The sequence below is a fragment of the Pleurodeles waltl genome, chromosome 4_2 (assembly GCF_031143425.1).
Source record: "Pleurodeles waltl isolate 20211129_DDA chromosome 4_2, aPleWal1.hap1.20221129, whole genome shotgun sequence".
Lineage (NCBI taxonomy): Eukaryota > Metazoa > Chordata > Amphibia > Caudata > Salamandridae > Pleurodeles > Pleurodeles waltl.
Window position 1 is genome coordinate 363,007,958 of NC_090443.1, and position 25,187 is coordinate 363,033,144.

The window sequence follows — 25,187 nt, forward strand, 5'->3', positions numbered from 1 at the left end:
AATGTCCTGAATCTGCTGAGGCGGAAGATAGGCACGATTCAATGTCGCATCCAGTACTGACCCTATAAACAGGAGGCATTGAGAGGGCTCCAGGTGAGCCTTGGGTACATTTATCGTAAAACCTAGACTGAACAACAACTGAGTTGTCATCTGCAAGTGACGCAACACAAGCTCTGTAAGCTTGGCTTTGATCAACCAATCGTCCAGGTAATGGAACACTGATCCCCCTTCCTTCTGAGACTTGCTGCTACCACTGCCATCACCTTCGTGAAGACTCGAGGTGCTAAAGTAAGGACCCCAAACTGGTAGTGTTGCGACCCCACCACAAACGGGAGATACTTCCTGTGCACTTGAGTATAGGGATATGAAAGTAAGCATCCTGCAAGTCGACAGACACCATCCAATCCTCTCTGTTCAATGCCAGAAGTACCTGTGCCAGAGTCAGCATCTTGAATTTTTCCTGTTTGAGGAACAAATTTAGAATCCTCAGGTCTAGAATTGGTCTCAAAAGACCGTCCTTCTTGGGGATCAGGAAGTATCTTGAATAACAACCCTGACCCGTTTCCTGCTTTGGAACCAACTCCACCACACCTTTTGACAATAGGATCTGAACCTCCTGCTGCAACAACAGGAGATGGCCTTCTGAGCAAAACGAGGGACTGGGAGGGATGGGAGGAGGAAACTCCTGAAAAGGCAGAGCAGATCCTTTTCTCACAATATTTAAAACCCATGAGTCTGATGTAATTAACTCCCACTTGTGGAGAAAAAGACGTAATCTTCCCCCTACAGGAGAGGTGTGGTTGAAAAAGAGGAGAAAACTAGGGCTGCTTCCCTTGCTGTTGTCCTCCAGAAGAAGAGGATGATGCAGGGTGCTGCTGGGTGGCCCCTCTTGTTCAAACCCTCCCCCGCCCTCTAAAGGATCGATATTGGAGGCTGGTAGGCTGCTGGACCGTGGACTAGGGTCTCCCACGGTAAATGGCTCCACGCCCAAACCCCCTGAACCTCCGAAAGGACCTGAAAGGGGTAGCAGAAGAGGCTTGCAGACCCAAAGACTTTGCTGTGGCCCGACTATCTTTAAAGCGATCTAGGGCAGAGTGTGCTTTATCACCAAACAGTTTCTCTCCATCAAAGGGAAAATCCAATAAAGTAGTCTGTCCATCAGAAGAAAACCAAGAGGACCTCAACCAAGCGTGCCTCCTGATAGCAATAGATATACCCATTGCCCTGGCTACAGAGTCCGTGGAATCCAGACCAGACTGGATTATTTGTTTTGCCGCAGCCTGAGCACCAGAAAGAAGTTCACCAAATGGTCTCTGTACATCCTGCGGCAGGTCAGGAACCATAGCCCTAGCATAGTACATCAGGGCATGGACGTATCTACCGAGAACACAGGTAGAATTCGCAGCCTTGAGAGCCATGCTGCAAGAAGAGAACGTTTTCTTTGCGGATTACTCCATCCTTTTGGATTCCCTGCCCAATGGAATCACAGGGAAGGAGCCTGGAGCAGACCGTGTAGAGCAAGAGGCCTGAACAACCAGACTCTCTGGGGTAGGATGTTTCCATAAAAACCCCGGATCTCCAGGCGCCACTCTGTACCTTCGTGCTACCGATCTATTAACAGCAGGTGACAATACAGGCTTCCTCCAAAGCTCTAATATGGGCTCCATAAGAGCATCATTGAAAGGAAGCAAAGGATCCGCAGAAGTTGAAGAAGGGTGCAGGACCTCCATCAAAATGTTTGTCTTAACCTCTGCAGCAGGCAATGGAAGATCTAAAAAGTTTGCCGCCTTTCTAATCACCGTGTGAAAGGAGGCCGCCTCCTCCGTGCACTCCCCCGGTGAAGACAGGTCCCATTCCGGGGAAGTGTCAAGCCCACTGGCAGAATCCAGCCCTTGATATTCTCCCACGGGCTCCACAATCTCCCCCTCCTCCAACAACTGTCTTTGGTACTCTTCCTCTTCTAAGAGTCTCAAGGCCTTTCTACGTGACCTCAGTCTGGCTTCTAACCTCGGCGTCAACATAGAATTGGCCGACATCGATGACACTGTCTTCAACACTTGAAGACGCGGAACAGGAGAGGAAGGTTAACTTCAGTTGAATCCATCACTCGGATCTGGCGCAGGAGCGGATCCCAACAGCGCCAAGGACACTTGCAGCTCCACCATCGGCATCGACTGACGGGGCGATGAAATCGGCGCCATAGGTCTGGAAGGCGACATCATGGGAACCACAGGGCCTTGAGGCGACGAAATCGGCGCCGGTCCGGCACCCTCAGCCGGATAAAATGGCATAAATGGTGCTGCCTTGTATGGAGCAGGGGAGCCCAACGAAAACGCCAACGGACCCGTGGGACCAGCCAGTGCACTAGCAGGGGCCATAGCATTGAACTTCGAGAACATGGCATTTAAAAAGGCCACCGGATCCGCACCCGGAGCCGGGAAGGCAGGATACCGCTGATCTCCATGTTGCACCTGTGCTTGCTGAACATCGGAATCGTGAGCAGCAGACCAAAATCGAGGACTGTCCGGAGGTGCCACTACCTCAAAGACTGACAGCGCCAGAGAAGCCTCAGGGCTCTGAGGTTGTGGAATCACCGTCGGACTCACCTCCCAAGTCGCACGGCGCCGTCGAGATGGAGACCTTGATCTTGACCATCTCCGAGCCGAACGACGCCGAGAGTCGTGACAACGCCGTTTCTTATGTATCTTCGAACAAGTATGGGAAGATGATCTACAATGACTCTTATGCCCCTGCTTCGCCATGGCCAAAAAGAGTTTGGAGCCTTAGGATTCATGCTTTGGCAGGAAACACACTCATTGACGTTGTGCTCAGAGCTCAGACCCCAAAGGCAATCATCAGAAGGGTCAGTAACCAGCATGCGACCCCGCACTCTCGACATGGCTTGAATCCCGACTTCCTAGGAGGAGACATTGTAACTAGAAACCGGATAGAAACTAGCAGCAAGATGGAACACCTCCAACAGTAGCGAGAGCTAGGGGAAAACTGTTAGCGTCGAAGGCACGGAAAAAAGGGAACTGACGTCAGCTCGCCGGTGAGGACCTCTTATTGGCACGGTGATGTCAGATGGAGTCGCGTGGAGCCGGGCAATTGTGACGTCCTCGTCGACGTGGAGAGCTGGGAAGAAGATTTTCCATTGGATGCTGGCTCGGATGCTGGTGCATGGGTGAATTCATAAGGTAAGGAATCATAAGGTGAGGAATCCACAGGTAGTTGTATCCATCAGAATGAATACATCACAGATATGCAAGAAAAATCTGTGAGTGTAGTCAAATTGTGAGGTTTATTGGGCATGCTGGGTAGGAAAACTGTATAGGATCCACAAAAGGCATATCACCCTGTATTCCCCTGGATCAGCCAAAATAATGCCCCAATAAGGGGGGTGACCCTTCCCCAAGGAGCTGCTCCCTGACATCTAAAATAATTATATTCCTCATGTCTAGTGGTTTTCTGCTTCCTTGGGGGCAGATCGACCTAAAAATATGGCTGATCTGCATCCCAGGCTGGCAAGAAAACAGGCAAAATATTGCCCAAGGGGCCGCTCTCTACTAGAAAATAAAATCCCTGGTGCCTAGTGGGTTCATTCCTGCTGCATGATCGCGGCCCCACCCACAATCCCGTAGCATGAATGCACTGCAGAGAGTACTGGGAAAAAGGAAAAAACTCTTTACTTTTCCCATGTGCCCCTCTCCCCTCCCCGATCCCTCCCCAGAGAAAAAATGTGCCTTCCTCTTGTGTGTGCTGATGTCATCAGATCCCCAGGGGAGGGGTCAGAGGTGGCAACAGAAGCACTTCTGCTGATATCCTTGGTGAAGGTATGTGGCGATGGGGCCCACAGGGAGAGCACCGGAACTTTCCTCCATAGTGAATAAATGCTCGGACGGCCTGCAGCTGTCCTCCACACACAACTACCATGGCTGAGGATGGCCCCAAGCCGTCCACCGCACAGAATGGGTTAATGATCAGCTGCTAGTAACTAAGAGCTGTTGCCTAGTGAAGGTACAGCTTGTGTGATCCTCAGAAAAATCAAACCAACACTCCTCTAATTGATCATCTAAAGGCTTCTGGTGGGAAGTGGTGTGATAGCAGGCTGCCTGGATGGTGCTCTGATTGCCCCTAGATTGCCATAAAACTATGAGTTAATTTGGTCTTTACTCATTCTTTGTCGGGTGTCCTAGGAGAGTCTTAATAACTGAAAGTGATTTTAGTGCTTTCTCCTCTTTGAATAACTTAACAAACTCTGATTCTCTTTTTCTTCACCAGGACCATGTGCTGCTGGCGTAGTTGGGATTAAGATGCCCCGTTACTGTTTATTTGGTGATACCGTAAATACTGCCTCACGGATGGAATCAACCGGCATGCGTAAGAATATAGCTTTCTCTTTAACAGGTCTACTAGGCCTGCACTGTAATGGCTTACCTGACACTGATTGTAGTTAAGGTAGAGTAGGATGCCAAGAAAGGGAAGATGGTATCAATATAGTGGTCCCATTATTTTACTTGTTGGCATTCATACTTTCAGTAAACCTGACAATGTACTTATTAGAATTCATTGAGTAGTTGGTATAGGTCAAAAGCTAGCCAACCCTTTCAGTAGTTTTTAGTTTTTTTAATGTAAAAATATTTAGACTGAATGCCAAGGATGTCAGTCTTAGTACCACTTGTAGCCAAACTATAGCACCTTCCCTTTCCTTTGCTTGGACTTGCACTACCGCTGGTGCCATGGACAATCTCATTTACTTAAAGATTCAGCAATTTTTTCACAGAACTACAAACACCTTTCAACTAATGCCCACTGCTCCTCTCAAGAGTTTTCTTTCAGAGCACAACTAATAACTCAAGGTGCTAGCAGCAGCCCAGGGATATTGATGACAGCCTCTTAATAGATCTGGAAACACAGACTGCGCTATGCATACACTGAGGAGCACCCTTATGTTTCTGAAACAACTAATTGAGGAGCACAGTAATGCTTCTAGTAGAACCATTGAACTGTGCACACAAACATTTTTGTGAGCACCCATTGAGTCCCACCTTAGTATTTCTATAAGAACCCACAGAGCAGCACCGTAATGTTTCAGGAAGGAGCGTGATGTTCTATAATCATTGACTGAGCAGGAGCCACTTGATGTTAATGGAAACACAGTCCACAACACCCTAGTGTAGCGACAGCATCTATTGGAGTGCAGCATATTTATGTTACCTGATTGTGCTAGTTGAGCTGCACCTTGTGCCTCTGGAATCTCTCACTTGGCAGCAGCACTTGCTGCACCTGAAATCCACATTGAGTAAGGCCCCTCTTTTACTGGTAGTACTTATTCTACAGAACCAGCCTATTACTAACCAATTACTGAAAGCACATATTGAGTCACAGACTTAGGGCCTGACTTAGACTTTGGCGGATGGCACACCTCATCAGAGTGGTGGAGGTCTTTCTTCTGCCACCATGGTTGAAATACCACTGAAACTATTAAGAGATTTCTGCTGGCCCTGCGTCGATCTCTGTGCCTTCAGAGCATGTGACAGGGGCCTACTCCAATGTATGCATGTGTGTATGTATGTAGATGGTATTTCTACAGTGCCAATATAGCCCTGAGGCAGCACAGCACTATACATGTTCAAAGAGAAGTTTAAAGTCAACCAGTAATAGGAGAGGAAGCTGATTTATTGATGTGCAAGGCGGCTGTAAGTTTTCAGTTGATCATCGAGCTGAAGGAAGTCAACTGTTACATTCAGAAAGCTCCTTTTAAAATGGAGACCCTGCAACAGATTACTTATCTGATGTCAAAGGGAACGAACATGGTGACCTTTGATTTCATGGATGGTCACGGTAATGGTTGATTAGCAGAACATCATTAGAAATTCCTACAGGGTCTACGGTATTCATGGGACTTGCCCTTTTGTACTCTGATCTGCCTCACACATGTTTACCAAAGTGGTGGTACTCGCTATGGCTTGTCTTCATCAACAGAGTTAGCCCCTGTTGTCTTATTTGGGCAATCAACTGCTGCATGTTCTTTCTATAAAGGAGGCACTGAGTGGTCTGACCATCCTGTTATTTCCTTGAGATGGAGAGACCCTGCCTCTTGATTAGATGATTGAGAGAATCAGGGGATGATTGAGAAAACAGCGGTTTCCAAAGCACCTTGCTCTTGCTACAACTATAGGGGTGTTTTTCAGCATTGATTAACAGTTTATTCTTTTTCTTCAGTAGTGAGTTCCCTTCTCACTTACAGTTGTTTGGGAAGGGTTTGATATGAACCTTTCTGTGTCCACTCCTTTGCTCAATGTGCAGCAGTTGAGGCATTCCGTGATACCTGGTGCAGTCTTGGTGAGGGTGAACTTCTTTCTTCTCACCTATTGAAGAGTTTTGCTTTATCTCATCCTGTGGTAAGAGTGCTCATTCAAGTTTGTCATTCAACTTTGGGGCTGCAGGTTGTACAGACTGCTCCTTTTGAGACTTTTGAATCAGGAGATCTTAATTTTTTAAACCTGACTGTGGCATTTTGGTTGCAACTACCTCAGCTCATAATATTGATGAGTTCAGGACTCTGCTGTTCAGCCCTCCATTTTTCAGTATTCTTAACAATTTTATGGTGCTTAGGCATGACCAGGAGTTTTTTCCGAAGATCAGTACTATCACTCATAGAACTTAGGAGACAGCTTTGCTTGTTTTTGTCCCTTCTTCTCTGGAAGAGTATCCGTTGCATTCTCTAGATGTCCAGAGTGCTCTCTTAATCTATCTGGTTCGTTCTCAACCTTTTGTCATTTCTGAACACCTGTTTCTTACCTTCCTTAATCTCCTTACTACTGAGGCTTTTTCCACCCCCAATGTTGAGCTCTTTATTGATGTTTGGGGCACTTCTAACTTTGGCCTTTATAAATCTGTTTTTACAAAAGGTATCCAGACCAGCTTTGTATCACTTTTTCTGAATGTCCTGGGGATACTAAACATACCAATGGCTTGTAAAAATAAAGTTATTTTTTCTTGGGAAGAAAGGGAAAAAGTGATGTGCAAGAAAGTGCATGTTTTTTCTAAAAATGACATAAACGAAAAGCTTACTGTGCTAGGATACCAATCTTGCCATTTTTCAGGAGCAAGCAAAGTCGAACTGAAAAAGCACTTTTTGACCACAGTTTTTGCAGTGTTCTAAGAGGTAGTCCATTTTTTCTAATTTTTGTGTTCCCAACCTACTTGCACTTTGTGGTAGAAGAAGGTGTGAAGCCCGTGGATGAAAGTTCTGAATTCAATAAGGCATCATTTGTATAGATTCCTGAACGGTTCCCCAACAAAAACTAATCATTAAACTGAAACACATATTGAGACTAAGTAGAAAAAATAGCAATTAGTGCCAACATTTTCAACTGTAATTTTTGTCACTGTTGCGATTTACAAAACCAGTATATAAGTCTTTCAGAACCTTCTGGTTCCAAAGGTATATAGGGATTGTAGGTTTTTCAAAAAAACACAATACTCAGAACCAACAACTGAGCTGCAGTTTCTAATTATTTTTCATTGTGATCTGACTATGCAGCAATTCATATAGTAAAATCTAATGAATGAAAAATGGCTGTGAAGGAAACCTATGTATTTCTGAAATGTGCACAAGATGAGAATAGAAACAGTGGTTAATTGTACAGCTCTGTATTTGGGGTTACCCATACTATCGTGATTCAGAGGGTATTTAAAAAAAAATGTTTTTTCTTTCACACTGGCTTACATTTGGAAGCCTTAAAGGCTGAGAAATCCAATTGGTAACAAATAACAACAAATATTCCACTATTCTATGTCCCCGCATATCTCCCAATGAAAATGGTACTCCACATTTGCGGTTGGCCCTAGCGACAGCAACAGAAAACACCCCAAAAATGCCACCTGGCCTGGAGACATAACATTTCACCCAGCAAAAGCAATGTTTTTTGTACAATTTAGGTAGGTAAAGAATTGGGACCTATCCCACCTGCTACCCAGAGAAACTTACCAGATTCAGTCATTTCTGAAAACTAGACACCTGGAGGTGCATGGTGGTGTGATTCTTGTAGATCCCAATATGTTTTCCTACTCATAAGTGTTTTCAAACCTCAAGCTTTGGCTAAACACACACATTTTTGTTTGATTTCTGGGAGAGATGTTCCAGAAGCTGTGGGGATCCACAAAATTCCTACCAGTCAGCATTTCCACACTTTGTCTGATTAAAAATGGTACCCCACTTGTGGGGTTGAACATGGCGCCAAAACACCCCAAAATACGACATGGAGGTATTGACAAATCTACAACCCAGTTTTGCAATGTAGACAGCTGCAGAATTTTGGCCCGGGCTCTGCTGCCACTCAGTGAAACTTACCAAAGGCAAAGATTTCTGAAAGCTTGACACCCAGGGGAGTCCATGGTGGTGTGATTTGTTGGCATCCCGCAACCTTTTCTTAGTTACAAAGCGTTGTAAACCTCAAACTTTGGCTTAAAACACACATTTGCATCATATTTCTGACAGAAAGTTCTGGAAGCTGGGGGAATGTCTAGATTTGTTATTATTCCTTCGGGCCATCTACTGCTCCAGTACAGTTGCTTTTAGCACCTCCAGTAGTGCCAAGGTCAAAGAGAAAATACTAACATCAGATTATTGAACCCATACCTGTCAGAATTGTACTATAAAGCCTCATCAAGGTACCAACCACTTTACAGTACATTCACACATCTTTCAAGCACCACACATAAATGTCATTCATACCGCAGTCTACAAGCCCAGCACAACACTCACATCAACATACCACCACCATACAAGGGCCCATCACATTCACACACCACAGGACTGAACCATTAATCCAAATGGCAGCTGGTGACCTAGAAGAGTGGTGGGGTGTAATCTTTGGCTCGAATTTCAGTGAGCAAGCCTGACTTCTCAGTGGGTTGGGGAGCATTTACTCAGTCTCTCTCTGACTCACTCAGTATTACTCTGTCTCATTCTCACTCTGACTCACTCTCTTAGTCTCACTTATTCTCAGTTAGCCTAACCCTGTTTCACTCGATCTCATTCATTCTCACTCACCCCGCTCACATTCACTCAGTCTCACTATGACACTCCTAGTCGCACTCAGTCGCACTTGTTTCCACTAAGTCCCACTCATTCCAAATCACTCTGTCTTGTGTCTCACTCATTCTGACTCAGTCTCAGTCATTCTCAGACTCACTCATTCTCTGACTCATTCAGATTGTGACTCACTAAGTCTTACACCATTCTCCCTTACAACACTGTCATTCTCCCTCACAGTTACACTCACTGCCATTCCCCCTCACAGTAACTCACTGTAAGTCTCCCTCACAGTAACACTCGCTGTTGTTCTCCCTCACAGTTACACTCGCTGTCATTCTCCCTCACAGGAACACTGTGTCACTCTTCCTCTCAAAGTTACACTCACTCACTATCATTCATTCATACTCATACACAATCTTCCTGCCACTCATTGTCACACACTGACTCTCTCCACTGATTCTCTCTCTTTCATTTAAGCACAACCACACACCAATGTGTACATGCTGTATCTCACAGACACACTTTTACCCACAAACACGCACAGTTACCCATATGCACAGCACACACCATTTAAAAGCTTCAAAGCTTTTCACTTACGTTGCTATTGGGATCTTGCTTCTTTCAGCTTTCGTAGTGGGGCATGAAACTGAAACGTCGAACCTGCAACCATTAATCCCAGTGGCAGCTGGTGACCTAGAAAAGTGGTGGGGTGTAATCTTTGGCTCGAATTCCAGTGAGCAGGCCTGACTTCTCAGTGGGTTGGAGGGGGATTAACTCAGTCTCTCTCTGACTCACTCCGTATTACTATGTCTCATTCTCACTCTTACTCACTCTCCTAGTCTCACTTATTCTCAGTTACCCTACCCTGTTTCACTCGATCTCATTCATTCTCACTCAGCCCCACTCACATTCACTCAGTCTCACTATGACACTCCTAGTCTCACTCAGTCGCATTTGTTTCCACTTAGTTCCACTCATTCCAATTCACTCTGTCTTGTGTCTCACTCATTCTGACTCAGTCTCACTCATTCTCAGACTCACTCATTCTCTGACTCACTCAGATTGTGACTCACTAAGTCTTATACCATTCTCCCTTTTAACACTGTCATTCTCCCTCACAGTTACACTCACTGCCATTCCCCCTCACAGTAACTCACTGTAATTCTCCCTCACAGTAACACTCGCTGTTGTTCTCCCTCACAGTTACACTCGCTGTCATTCTCCCTCACAGTAACACTGTGTCACTCTTCCTCTCAAAGTTACACTCACTCACTATCATTCATTCATACTCATACACACTCTTCCTGCAAATCATTGTCACACACTGACGCTCTCCACTGATTCTCTCTCTTTCGTTTAGGCACACCCACACACCAATGTGTACATGCTGTATCTCACAGACACACTCTTACCCACACACACAGTTACCCATATGCACAGTACACACCATTTAAAAGCTTCAAAGCTTTTCACTTACATTGCTGTTGGGATCTTGCTTCTTTCAGCTTTCGTGGTGGGGCATGAAACTGAAACCTCAAACCTGCAAAGTCGCAGATTTGAAGTTTTGGTCTCTGCTATTTGACCTCACCTTTCCCCAACTGTGAAGAGTTGGGAGAGGGTGGGGTGACAAGCTGATTGACATGTAGCAAAGGACGCTGCAGGGCTTAATCATGCAGCACCCATGTCTACTATTAGCTGTGACACCTAGCATGTCACAAATGGGGGAGGCACAGAGATGTGCCAGGGCCCCAAGGCCAGGGATGGGATTTCTCCAGCTCTGGTGATCTCTCCCTGAAGGCTGGTGCAGGTGCCTTTGTGCACCTGCACCAGCCATCAGACAAATAGTGTTGCCAAACCCAAGGAGGTTGACATTATTCATTATACCAGGAGTGAATAATATATTATTACGCACTCTTGGTATAACAAAAACAAATGGGCCAGAAAACAAGGGTGGGCATGGCCCCTCAGCCGATAAAGAGGAGCCACTATTGCCAATCACACCACCACTCATCCAGTCATCACCCAACTTGCATACAAACACACCTCCAGCAAACGTCTACCCATATACTGTCAAACATGATTTGGGTCAGTACCTCGACAAGCTTTAGGACATCCTAATTAAAAGAAACCTAGACTTAGTTTTTCCTACGTGCAAATGTCACTGTCTCCCTCGAAGTCCAGAATAACACCACATGCATGCCAAGTAAAACTTTACTAATGCCTCCTTGTGGCAGCCACCGGAGGCTAGCGACAACATGTCTTTCATGCGTGTTGGAATACTTTCTGTGCATAATTCAACTCCTTCCAGTGTATGGAAGTATATTTTCAGCTGTCTAAGAATACCTTCGGGACATGGCCTACATTCCTCGGACTGTGTGAGCATATCTACCTTTCAGACTAAGGTAAACATGCTGGGGCAGATTGCTCTAAGTTCATTAAAGAGCACTTGCAAAACTACTAAGGACGTTAGGATTTTGCACACAGGGTATTTTGAGACAATGTAGTGTATGTTGTGTCCACTGTTAAAGCACTTGTCATATGATGAAAAGAACATCTGCCATGTTCTGACAGAAGATGAAGGTAGCAAGCAGGCCCTAAAAAGGACCACGTTGTAAGCTTTTCCAGACTATAGAGAGCAATGTGAAAGGCTGCTTGCCTAGTCAAGAAGTGGCCCATGGAAATATGTAACCATGCAGTAATTGAAAGGTACATACTATATTTATGATAGTTCCACTACAGTTAATTTCCCACAACTTTACGTCACAAAAAGAGTTTCCTCTTAAGCCTATCCCAGACAGCGTCTGAACTGGGGAGGTAGCTGTTTCCCCAGCCTTCTTCATCAGCTGTTGGCCGACGGCAGCACTAGAGGGGTTAATGATAAGCCACTGGATTCCATCCACCATTGTTTGACGTATTACCTGGCAAAAATTGCTCTTCCTGAGGGTATTGAGGGTGGGTCTACTAGGGTTTTGGCTGTTTATGGGGTGCTCGTAAATGGTGGTCCCTTACCTTAGATTTGTTGTGTGGCTACTTGGGCATCTTCTCATATCTTTGTGTACCATTGCTTCATGGAACAGAGCTAAAAGATTTGTTTTTGTTATGGGAATGGTCAGTTCCATACTGTCTTGTGCATACATGTTACTAATAAATTTGCTGGACGATACAGTATTTGTGGTTTCTCTGCATGGTCTAAGGAAGCCTGAATGGTAGGGTGTGGCTTTGGTATTTCTCATTAGTATTGACAAGGAACAAATGGGTAATATCCCGATTACTCCCTGGTAATCTGCATCGCTCTTACTCTTATTCGTCCTTGTAAGTCATTATGATCCGTCCATCATTACTTGACTGTCCAGCCTTATGGGTGGCTGTGACATGTCATAAGGAATGCTGGGATGCTAGCTAGATGAAAGCACCACATATTCTAGCATATGTCTTGTCCTGAGGTGAGTTCAGCCCGTGAGTAATAACTGTGACAAGGACAGGTTGGACGAAGACTAATAAAGATTCTGCGGAGTAAACAGGACATTATCTAAGGAAGAATTCATACTTTGCCTACAGCCTTGAAAAGTCTTCAGTAATGATCTTTATTTTGTTGTGGTTATCCATCCAGTTTGATTTACAGCAATGTAACTTTTTGATGTGTTTTGATGTTTTACCCATTTTGCACTTGTCCTGGACATTGTTTACACATTTTGCTGGTGTCCTTTCCAGTGGAGACAACTTTGGCCCATATTTATACTTTTTTAATCGCCGCTTTTTGGCGCAAAGCAGCACAAATTACAAAATACTATTGTATTTTGTAAGTTTGCGCCGCTTTTGATTAAAAAAATGAAGCAAATGCGGCGCTAAAAAAGAAATATGGGCCTTCATGTGCTGTTGCTTCCTGTGATGTAATTTGTGTCAAAAGTGACATAGCATTACTGGTTAGTCATTGATTATGCTAATCAAAGCTAACCAATGATGCCCAGCTCTTTCAACCAAGGTTGGGGGGCTGTGGTAGCCTCTGCGTCTGCTGCACTTCAGGGGTGGAGGTAAACATGGGGAGAGAGAATATCACAAGACATATCTTTGCTGTCTCTGGTGCTCGTCCCTCCTTCACCCCACCATTGTAGCCCTAGCCTTCAGAAATTTCACATCAGAGTGCTCAACCAGTCACTACAATACCGCTTGCTCCATTGACCTCACAGGGCCCTCCTTGGCCTCACCATTGAGTCTCCCATTGTTTCCCCAGCCTTTGTCACCTTTGCACTGCTACTGCAGTAAATCACTTCCCTCACGGTTTCTTCTAGTTTAGTAGTTTTATCCCTATTTTTCCTCAGAGTAGTGAACCAGTGCGAGTCTGGGACACCACTCAATGCCATAACTTTGGTGTGGCAACAGGGAACCTCTTAGCACACATTTCAACATCTATAGGCAACCCCCATGTGTATGTTAACAGGATTCAGGGGGGTAAAAAAAGGGTAATCACAGAAGCCTAACAGAAAAGAGTCTTAGCGCTGTGGATACATGACTCCTGTCTGGTTCTTTTGTCCACCATTGGAGTTTTTATCAATCTTTCTATGTCTGATTACAAAAGGGCTATTTTTATATCACTGCCTGAGTGGGCTGCAGAGCAGTGGTGGCGGTGGTAGTGTGTGTGTGTTGGGGGGGTTAATGGGTGACTGAAATGACAGCAGCATATCACCCTGCTTTAAGTGTGAGGTGCTCTTCCTTTCATTTGCAGCTCTAAGAATTCATGTCAGCAAGTCAGCAATTGATATCTCACAGAGGACAGGATGCCAGTTCCAGTATGAGTTGAGAGGAGAGACCTACCTGAAGGTAACACAGAGCAGAGATTTATTTAAACATATCGTTTCTAATAGGTAGGACACACATGAGAGAGGGGATAATTTTTTGTGGTAGGTACATCACAAAGAGGGGATACATACTTACAAGAAATGTACACCAGGATTGGGAGACTTACCTACCTACAAGCTCCACCACACAGACATGGTAAAAACATTGACAGGTAGCACACCTCAGAGAAGATAGAGCTACACGTAGGTAAAAAAAAGAAAATCATAAGCAATACTCCTACATGCAAGTGTAAAACCTCAGAGTGGTTCTGCCTATCTACAGGGAAAACAACTCAGAATAGATATACCTCACTACTGCGTGTGCACCAGAACAATTGTAAAATCACAACAAGTAATACAACTGTCAGAGGCGGTACCGCCTTATAGGTAATACACCAGGGAGAAGGGAGTTTCACCTATTATTAACACAGCCAAGCAAAGAGAGACCAACCTGCAGGTGGCACACCTGAGATAAGAGAATGAAACCTGCAGATAACATACCTGAAAAACGAAGAGCGCAAGTAATACACAATAATTCAATACATTCATTTTTTATTGCCATGATTACGCATACAAATATTGCCTGTTCTTGGCTGTTTACAGTTTTTCTTTGTATAGTTTTTAACAACCTTTAACATTTTGGGGAGAAGGGAGACACACCTGAAAAGGAAGTCCTCTGCACATAGTACATCAAAGCAAAAGGAGGACTTGTAGTTCACCAAAGAAAGGTGATATCTACATACTTGTAGAACACCTGAGAGTGGTCAACTTTTATAGTAACAGACTCAAGTGCTAGGAGATATTCCTATTGAAGGGAGAAGAACCTACTTGCATAGGGAAAGACCTACCCATAGACAACACACATAAAAGAGGGGAAAGCTACCTATGTATAACGCACCAGAGTAAGCGAAGAAGCATCTTGAAGTCAGCACTTTTAGAGAAGAGATACCTAGCTGTGGGTCATAACATACTTGAGAGAGAAGATACCTACTTGAGAAAGAGGGAAGACCTCCATATGGTAACACAGCCGACAGGGGTGACACCTACTTAAAGGCAACACACCTGAGATAAAGAAGACCCACCTCACGGGAAGTCTTCCAGTAGGTAATATGCTTTAAGAAGCACAATCGACTACATCAACACACCAGAGAGAGTAGAGATCTACCTATAGGTAAGGCAACTGAAAGATGGGAGAATGTACCTACAGATAAGAAAACTGGGAGAAGAGAGACTTAGCACAAGGCTACCCACCCAAGTGAGGTGAGACCTACCTGAAGACACACAACTGAAAGAAGAAACCAATGTGAAGAAATCACGCATTAGACTGCAGTGACTAACTTTCCAGAAGAACGTACTGAATAGAAGATCTTTACAAACAGAAAGCCAGCCTGCGAGAAAGAATGATCTATTGACATCTAACATGCCTAAGTGTGAGGATACCTAAATACAAATATCACACATGATACAGGACATGACCATATAAAGGCCACACTGCTCAGAAGGTGGATACCTCTTAAAGGTAGCACATCTAAGAGAGGGCAGACCTATCTACAAGTAACACATTGGAGGGATAAGAGACCTACTTTCAGGATACAAACCCTAGAAGGCTTATGTACAGGAAACTCACCTGAGAAATGTGAGGCTGATCTATAAGTGACAGCCTTGGTTATGTGACCCGCCTAGAAGTAGATTACCTGGAGAAGGGACAGGAAACATGTTAAGGTAATGTCACTCAGGAAAAAGTAATATACCATTCAGAAAAAGAGATTACAGAGGAGTAAGGGGAAGCTTTTCTATAAGGGCCACTATATTTAAGGGGGAGCTTCCTATAGAAAATACTCTAGAGACAGAAGAGAGGTTATGAGTACAAATCTTGTTAGATAAAGGCATACCTAATGACAACACACATGGGAAAGGTAATCCCTACACATAACCCACAAACAGAAGACATCGACTGAAATATAGCACTTTCCGGGTATAGCACTGGCTTTGAATCTTAACCCAAGAAAATACTCACGCCATTGGGTATGTGGTGACATCCACATAATTAAAGCCTCCTTAACTGTACTAGGTATTATTAGCCAGTGTTTACAGTCTAAAATTCTTTGCTTTCAGGGGAAAGGATTGGAGACCACATATTGGCTCAAAGGAGAGAAGGACAAAGAGTACAATCTGCCGACACCACCTTCTGCGTAAGTAGAGGTTAATGCTTGTTTGAGAGAGTGAGAGTCGGGCAGTGCTTAGTTTGTAAACTAATAAGTGTTTCAGAAGCCATCAGTTGGTGGTGACCTATGTTGGTATTGCTGAATGCCAAGGCAGCTTAGCACTGATTCCAATTCATCTCTTTCTTCCATCTATATACACTCCCTGCCCGTTTATTTCACTCTTGCATATTTTTTATTGTCCTTCCTTCTCTCTTTGTCACTGTTTTTTCTTCTTTCTCTTCCTTTTGTGTTTTTCTCTCTTTTGCTCTGGGTCATGGTTTGATGAGAGAAAGTAAATTCCAGTTCCCAAAAATGAGTGACAGTGAGTCCCACCTGCAACCAGCGGCTCAACTTAAGCACTGCAAATGGACCATTCCCTAACAAGCCATTACCCCTCATCCCTCTCGCTTAGATTCTGAACAACGTGAGGTCTCCATGGCTCTCCCAACCCTTTCCAAAACATAAAGGCTCCTCCCCTTTAACCTTCTATTTCTCTCCTTCGCCTCCCGTTTCGGCGAGTGCGGTGCACTCGCTGCTGCATTCTGTACAAATGCAGGCCCTGCACCCAATAGGGGGAGGCTTTGCTTGTGCGGAACCAGGGAGCCTCTAGACCAGTGGTGGACATCTCTTTTGAACGCACAGACGTTTGCCGGGATTGCAGCACTCCTGCAAGTGGTCGAGGAGACATTCTTCCTGATCTTTACAACCGGAGGTGTGGGCAGCATTTTGGAGCACATCTGGGTTGCAGGGAGTGCAGTGCCTCTCTGGGTTTCTGTTGTTCTCCTGGGTGTCCTGAAAGAGAATGGGGGTTCCTGGGGATGACATCCACAGGATGCCCACCCCTGGGTGTCTTTGGGTGGGTGGTGAAATCAAGGCCACGAAGGGTAGGCGATTGGTTGGTTTGCATGCGGGGTGGGGTTAGTTTAGCAGTTAGGAGTCTGAGAGTGTTTTCTCATCATTCTGATGCTGTGGTCCTGCAGTAAAGAGTGTGTGTTAATTTGTTTCCCTGTTCCTCCCGCCCACCCTTTATATGTTGGTCTAATAGGGTTATGTTTTTTGGTGGTCTGCAGTTCTGGGGCTTTATTTTGTCGCTTAGGACGGTTGCAGGAAGTAACATCATGAGAGACCGGAACGCGTTGGGCCCAATGCAGGGTAAACTTTGGCAGGGGGACACAGGGAGCCATGGTTAAGTCATGGGGGGAAGGCAGTGGATGAAAGAAAAGGGATGGTGAAGGTTGAAAGTGGTAAGAATGCTTTGGTGCATTTTATTGTTGGGGGGTTGCGGGTGAGGTGTTAAGTTTGGGTTTATTGTATTAGTGAAGCAATGAATGTGATATTGTAAAATTATTTAACGAAGTTTCAGAACTGCATACCTGTCCTCTTAAAAGCGGCCTTTTACTTGGCCTGGTTTATTTCTCCCGAAATGTGATGCTTCTCCTGGGGCTGCTTTCAGCAGTGCAGCAGAGATCTGCATTGCCCTTCTCTGCCAGCCTACAGGTGAGACAGGCCCCCTTTATCTGCGGCGGGGCTTTTGTTTGTATGTTTGGTCCCTTGTTCTCCTTCTGTCCACCATCTTGGAGGTCTTTGTTGGGATTCCTGGTCCCTGCTTTTCTGCTTTACACCTATTGGATATGTGAAGCATTCTCCCTCTCCATCTTCTGAGGGTAAGGTTTCAGGTGATGCCTTCTGCAATATGGTTAATGCGTTCTCTTGCTTGAAGGCATTGTGGATGTTTTTGAAGGCTCTGTGGTCATTTTAAAGACTGGTACCAACAGTTCTATGCATTGCAGAGCGTCCTATGGGTGACAGTGACATAGTCAAAAAAAGGCATAATCTGCTCGCGATGTCAAAAGGAGCCACCGGGTGTACTGCTACATGGTAAATTAACTTGACCTAGGCCAGTCACGCACACTAATCTAAGTCCGAACTGAGTACTCTTAAGGACAACAAATACAGTCACTCGCCTGCTGCTTCTGAGGGTTGCTATCCTGGCTGGTTTCAGGCTTGATAAATTGCAGTGGTGGTATGGGCCGTGGCTCCCATGCCTCCGCTCCCAAGGTGCAGACATCTTTGCCTGTGGTGATTGTGTTAGCGCATCTGACCTTATTTGGTTTCTTATTGTTAGATTATAAGGGGACGTGTTAGAGGTTCGATGGATCTTTTGACTGCGCTTAGAGTAGTTCCCACCATAAGACCCAATCCTAAAACAAAACAACAGCAATACCAATCAATACCATCACTAATCTTGGGAGTCAATGAGTTCCACGCACCATGACCCCTTGGTCATGAATAAGCACACCTTTTTGTAAAATTTAGAATGTTTATCTCCTGATATTAACAATGCTAATATCACGTAACTTAGGGGGTCATTCAGACCTTGGCGGATGGCGGAGGCCGTCCGCCAAGGTACCGCCGACAAATGACCGCACCACGTCAAAAGACCGCGGCGGCCATTCAAACATTTCCGCTGGGCCGTCGGGCGCTCTCCAAAAGAGCGCCCGCCGGCCCAGCGGAAATGCCCCTGCAACGAGGACGCCGGCTCAGAATTGAGCCGGCGTAGTTGCAGGGGTGCGACGGGTGCAGTTGCACCCGTTGCGTATTTCAGTGTCTGCAAAGCAGACACTGAAATACTTTGTGGGGCCCTCTTACGGGGGCCCCTGCAGTGCCCATGCCATTGGCATGGGCCCCCAGGGGCCCCGCGGCACCCCCTATCGCCATCCTGTTCATGGCGGGTTTCCCGCCATGAACAGGATGGCGGTAGGGGGTGTCTGAATCCCCATGGCGGCGGATGGAGGATTCAATGGGAGACCGCCGGTTTACCCTTTCTGACCGCGGCTGAACCGCCCTTGGGAGCACCGCCAGCCTGTTGGCGGTGCTCCCGTGGTCGGTGACCCTGGCGGTCACCGGCCGCCAGGGTCAGAATGACCCCCTTAGTCTCAAAATCAAATGATAAACATACAGAAACAATACTGGTTGGCAAATCTCTTAAAGAATCGCAATATAATCAAAGCTTGGACCACTACACATTCTAAAGTTACAGAACAAATCAATAGCAAGAATAACTGTGCAAAGGAAATGACATACATTTAGATTCAGCAAAGAAAATACATCAACTCTTGTTAATCTTTAGCAAGCATCATACGTGAGCATCCTAACTAACCTTCTGATTAGCATATCATGTTGGGGCTTCCAGTAAAACAATTTAGTCAACACAATTTTGGAAAAAGTCTAACTATGGCTCTATCAAAATTAGTGGTTGGTACCTAAGGACAAAAGCAAATAGACAAATAGACATAATAATCAGTAACATCATCTTATACCGTGCCTTAGTATGATTCAGCAAGCAGTAACCGTCTTCGTCAATTGGACATCTTGTTCGGTCAGCAAAGCATCAGAATTCAGCATTAAAGTTCATGACAGGAAATCTCTCTTCATGCAGTTCAGAAAGAATAATAATTATCCTCTCAAGACAGGTTAGGAAAACAGGGAGAATGGCCTCTCTCTTCTGTGTAGGTTTGGAAAGAATATGGCTCTCTCCACTTAGTCCAGTCTGGCTAAGTTAGATTCCCTAAAACAACTTCCCACGTTGCTATTGGTCAAAGAATCATAGGTTTATGTTTAGTCCAATGAAAGTAGAACCTCAGATCTAAGAATTTACTAAACCCATTGTTCACATGTCGATGATTGGCTCCTCTTCTCCTGTTCCCGTCGTTGTGCTCATCAGGTAACAATATTGTATTGGCTCATTCTCCAGTCAGTACTTCCATTGTCCACTGCTGGGAAACTTGCTTTTACACACACTAAGTTATACAAAGTATAGCTAGTACAACACTTTCTATCAAGCAGTTCTCATGGGAAAGAATTTCAGCTGCTAGCATTTGGTCAACACAATGGAAATCACAATTGAATTCTCTAAGCAGCCATTTTGTGATTAGTCTAAGCAATGTGACTTGACATGAGGCCGTGTAACTAGGCCCAAGACCTCGCTAAAGTAAGGCCTATGATTAATAAAGAAAATATATAATAAATAATCATTAATATGACATATTACTACATTAATCCAAATATAAGGTCAACATTTTACATTAATAAGTTGTTAATAAGTATACTTCATGATTATTGGTTGTCACTCAAGTAGGCACATTTTCAAACTTGTGCATTAATTTTCTATGTTAACTCATTTTCTATGCAGATTCAACATTCAGAATACATGAATATTCATTAGTAAAATTTCAGCGTTTCAGTCCCTCCTCTGATGACTAAATATGTCATCACACTTAAATCTTCCCACACAACTTTTCTGCTTCAACTACAATTTGTCATCTCTATCCCTTTCAATCTTCGTTCCCTCCTTGAATTTTCCCTTTTCATTTCTTCCCCCCTGATCATTTTTCAATTTCCTCGATTTAATCACATGATACAATTTACAATTCCCCATGCTCCAATTAAGCAAATCACAATAATCAATATCCCTTGTATTATTTTCATTATTATCCCTTTCCCAATATTGGTGAGACAATTTCCCACTGAAGCAAGTCAATTGCCAACTTTCTCCCAAAAACCTGGTTCTTTCAGCACCTTCAAATCAGCACAATCATTAGTCAGATTAGTAAGTAAGCTTCTAATTTCTTTGCTATTATCAGGAATATAGGAACAACAATGCTTCAAATTCAGCATTTTGCACACTCCGCCATCCATTGCTAAAAGAATGTCTAACCTATGGTGTGTCCAAAGAGTCATTGGGCCTGATTACAACTTTGGAGGAGGTGTTAATCCGTCCCAAAAGTGACGGTAAAGTGACGGATTTACCACCAGCCGTATTACGAGTCCATTATATCCTATGGAACTTGTAATACGGCTGGTTGTATATCCGTCACATTTGGGATGGATTAACACCTCCTCCAAAGTTGTAATCAGGCCCATAGATCTTACCGCAGCCATTTCTGTATCCATTAGGATCATGGCTTCTGAAACATTTATCAACATGTTATCCAAAATAGTAGACAACTTTCGAATCTTTATAGAATTCAGAACAACTCCTACTGAAGGAATCATTGCTCCAAATATATCTTCCACTATGCTAGAAGGAGACTCTCTCTTTTGTTTAATGTGATGTAACTCAGTCATTTTCGGTACTCTTTTCAAGTCATCAAGTTGAAATATCTTTGGGAAAATTATCCCCAAATAACATATGCCATACCATCCCCCTGGGAGACGGTAATAAGCATTTGGTCTACAGAGGTAATATATTTCAGGACCCGCTGGATCCTGACCATTCAACATAAATGTTCATTTACTCTGAAACAAAAACACAGGTCTACATTCACTCGTTCCCACGAACGACGTGTCAGTATTCGATTTAGGCCTATAAATGCAAAGCTTTCCTACGTGTCTCACAACTAAAGCTAACCTCCCTTGTGTTTTTATTTCACTAAATGCATAATCATTCCTAAATGTCATATTCTCTAAACTGTTTTCTAACTTCTCCTTTAATTCCTTTCTCCTGTCATCTGTCTGATCTAAAAAGCTCTTTTCTAGTGGTGTAAGCAAGCATGTCAGATTGTTTCTGTGCGCGTATGCAGTGCCAAAGCTTAATGTAGGCTCAAAGAATCCTCTCACTAATTCTATATTGTTCTGCTTAGCTGCTCTACTCAGGTACCTAATTATAGGAACAAACAAAAACACAACTTCAAAGTTAGAGTAGAAATACTGGATGTACACCTGGTTATAAAATCTTGTTAGTAACAGACTACAACGTATCCCATAAGTGAGGGGCAAACTATGATAGATAACTTCTTCCTTGACTAATGAAGAAATCTGCGTGCAAACATAACAATTTCTCGCATCCATTGTCTCAATAAAATCTCTCAATAAGCGAAAGAAAACATTAGAAGAAAGTTCTCCTTGTGCATTACCTACGTGCAGATACTCCTCATCTAACCTAAACTTCTCTATTTCTGTGACTGCAGTAGTTGTCTATAAAGCTGAAGTATGGATGGCTTTGCTCTTGTCAAGAACAGTCATTCCCACAATCAAGACCAGGCACAATATCACGCACACAATCACCAAACCAATACTCAAGTATTTACAGCACCTATTCTTCCTACCCTACTGGCTAATGTTACTCATGATCTGTAAAGAATCAGAAAGTAGAAGAGAAAAATAATAACTATGCAGCAAAAATCAAAAACAAAATCTTCAATCTTCTTTCAGCAATTATTTATAGCTTTCAGTCTTACTTCCCAGATCTTTTTGTAAAAATCGGTTTAGCAGCTTGTCAAATCAGGTAATTTTGTCAAGTCAGGTTATCAAAGCCTTTTCCGGATACTTTCAATAGTCTCTTTTCCTTTGCACTTCTCTCACCCAATAGTTTCAACAGTTCAGTTCATTTGTTTCCTTCAAGTGCCAAAATATTGACTTGGAATGTCTTGATCAAAACAAAAAGACAAAAATTCTCTTTGCCATTAACTTGTTGTTGAATACGCCCATTCAGGACCAGCGTATCTTCGACTTGCAATTCTCTTTCTTTTCAACTTTCGATCTCCATTCAACTCTCCTTCACTCAGATTCTCTCTCCTTGTCATATCCACTTCCTCCTCAATAGTTGTCACTGTAACTGCTTCTTTTCTCTTTGCTTGTGACTCCGGCCACTTATCTCCTTTCAATGGGCCTTTGGTTGATGCTCTTTTCAGTATTGAACTTGTAATTTCTTCTTGCTGTACAGGACCTTCTCTTGACAGACCTGCAACTGGTTCAGGAGGAGTCAGACCACAGCGGCTTTGATCCGCCCCAACTCCTTCCCCCTCGGGGACTGTAATTTGCTCTGTTTGTCTCTCAAGATCATCTACGTCTGGGAGAGCCCTCCTCTGACTAGACTCTCTTGTGGCCTCAATTGAGATTTGTTCACTTTCACTCCCCTGTAGGTCTTCTCCTTCTTCTCTCACAGGAGTGGCTGAATCGTTCTCAAGTTGCTTAGATCCGCTCTCAGTTCCTCTTCTTTCCGGCTCTGAGTTTGGTCTGGTTGTTGTTGGTACTCTCAACAACTCTTCTTCATTGTCTAGAGGAAATGCCACTTTTCTCATATGGCTTGCGTGGATCCAATTTGGGCTGTGGTAGTGATCAAAAAATACCTGGAAAGGGCCTTTCCACTGAGGCTCCAAACACATCTTCCTCACGTGTTTTCTGATCACAACCCAGTCACCAGCTCTCAGGTTGTGTCCTTAATCGTGAGACAGTTGCAGTGTGGTGGCTTCCACCTGATGAGAGAAAGAGCGAACCACAATCCAGTCACCAGCTCTCAGGTTGTGTCTTTGATCTTGAGACGGTTGCAGTGTGGTGGCTTCCACCAGATCAGAGAAAGAGCGAACCACATTAGCCAGACCCTTGCAGTAGTCCAATACCATATCATCTGTTATGTTCACAAGAACATTTGCAGGAACTGCTGACAGCCTCATTGCTCTGCCCATAAGGATCTCATGCGGTGGCAGCCCTGTCTTCCTGTCAGGTGTGTTTCTCATTGTCATCAGAACCAACAGTAGTGTGTCGGACCAACAGTAGTGGGTCGGGCCATTTCAGATTTGTGGGTTCACACATCTCCACCATTCTTGATTTCAAGGCACCATTCATCTGTTCCACTAGTCCTGATGCTTCAGGGCGGTAACTACAATGCAACTTCTGCACAATGTTTAAGGCTGAACGTAGTAATCTAACTTTATTGTTGAAGTGACTTATTCTATCTGATTCTAAAGAGATCGGAAACCTAAAAATTGAGATCAGTTCCCTAAGCAGTAATTTTGCTACTGTGAGACTGTCATTCCTTCGTGTAGGGTAAGCTTCAATCCAATGACTAAAAATGCAATCACCAACACATATCTCAATCCTCCACACACAGGCATCTCATAAAATCCATTGGCATCCTGCTGAATGGACGTCCAGCTCTTCCAATGTGGCTCAAATTGACTACTGTCCCTTTACCTGCGTTCATCTGTTTACATATGAAGCAACAATGGCAAACTGCTTCAGCAACTTGTCTAAACTTTGGATTGAAACAATTCTGTTTGAACAATCAAATCATTGCATCCCTCCCAACATGTGCTTGACCATGATAATATCTAGCCATTTGAGTTAAAAAACTGTTCGGCAGTACTAATTGACCTTCTTCTGAAGTTGACAATTCATCCTGTCACTGTACACATTTCATTTTGGCCCATGACCTTTTCTCCTCCCTTACAACATTATTTTGCAATGTTCTCAGCTCTTCCAAGGTATCTATAACATGTAATGCATGACTTGGACATGTCTCATCTTCCTCAGGTAACAATTCCCATTTATCTTTGAATGATATACAGTTCAATGCGCAAAACCTTGCGACTTGATCTGCATATCCATTTCTCATTGACACAAAATCTTGCGATTTCAGATGTGCACTGCATTTCACCACTGTGATCTTTTCAGGCATTTGGATAGCTTACAACAACTCCTGAATTCTCTCACCATTTCTTACTGGTGAACCAGAAGAGGTCAGGAACCCTCTCTGAGACTACAACTGGCCAAAATCATGCACTATTCCCAATCCATACGGGCTATCCATATAGATGGTAATTTTAAGCTGCACAGAAACACGCCAATCTCTAGTAAGGGTACCAGTTCCGCTACCTGTGAGGAGTATACTTCTCGAAGCCAGAACGCTTCAAGTATGCCAGAAATCGTGCACACAGCATATCCTGCTCTCAGTATTCTCGCATTGTCCCTTAAACAGGATCCATCAACAAAAATAATTTGGTCATTTTGTTCCAATCAGGTGTCTCTAATATCAGGTCTCGATTTTATGCACTGATCAGTTACTTCAAGAAAATCATGCTCCATGTCTTCCACTTTTTCAATTTCAACATTTTCATGGGGGAGTAAGGTTGCCAGGATAAGCACTGTCAACTTTTCAGGGACACATTAGGAGATCCCAGGATGCTTGTTTCATAACAAGTCAGCCTGGTGCCTGTCAAATACTGCTTCTGTGTTTATGTAAGTAAAATTTCAGTGGAGTGAGGGACCATTATAGTCGGGGGATGTCCCATCACAATGCCCTCACATTGTGCAAGGCTTAGT

The 25,187-nt window shown here is 44.0% G+C and overlaps 1 protein-coding gene across 1 annotated transcript in view; it reads left to right on the forward strand.

The window, feature by feature from the left end:
• LOC138293867 (guanylyl cyclase C-like) overlaps positions 1–25,187 on the forward strand; it is a 695,267-nt gene that overhangs the window by 646,578 nt on the left and 23,502 nt on the right. The window contains exons 25-27 of the mRNA XM_069233168.1: positions 4,282–4,380; positions 13,770–13,864; positions 15,997–16,073. Of these exons, the coding sequence (XP_069089269.1) occupies positions 4,282–4,380; positions 13,770–13,864; positions 15,997–16,073 (271 nt within the window). The remainder of the gene's footprint in view (positions 1–4,281; positions 4,381–13,769; positions 13,865–15,996; positions 16,074–25,187) is intronic.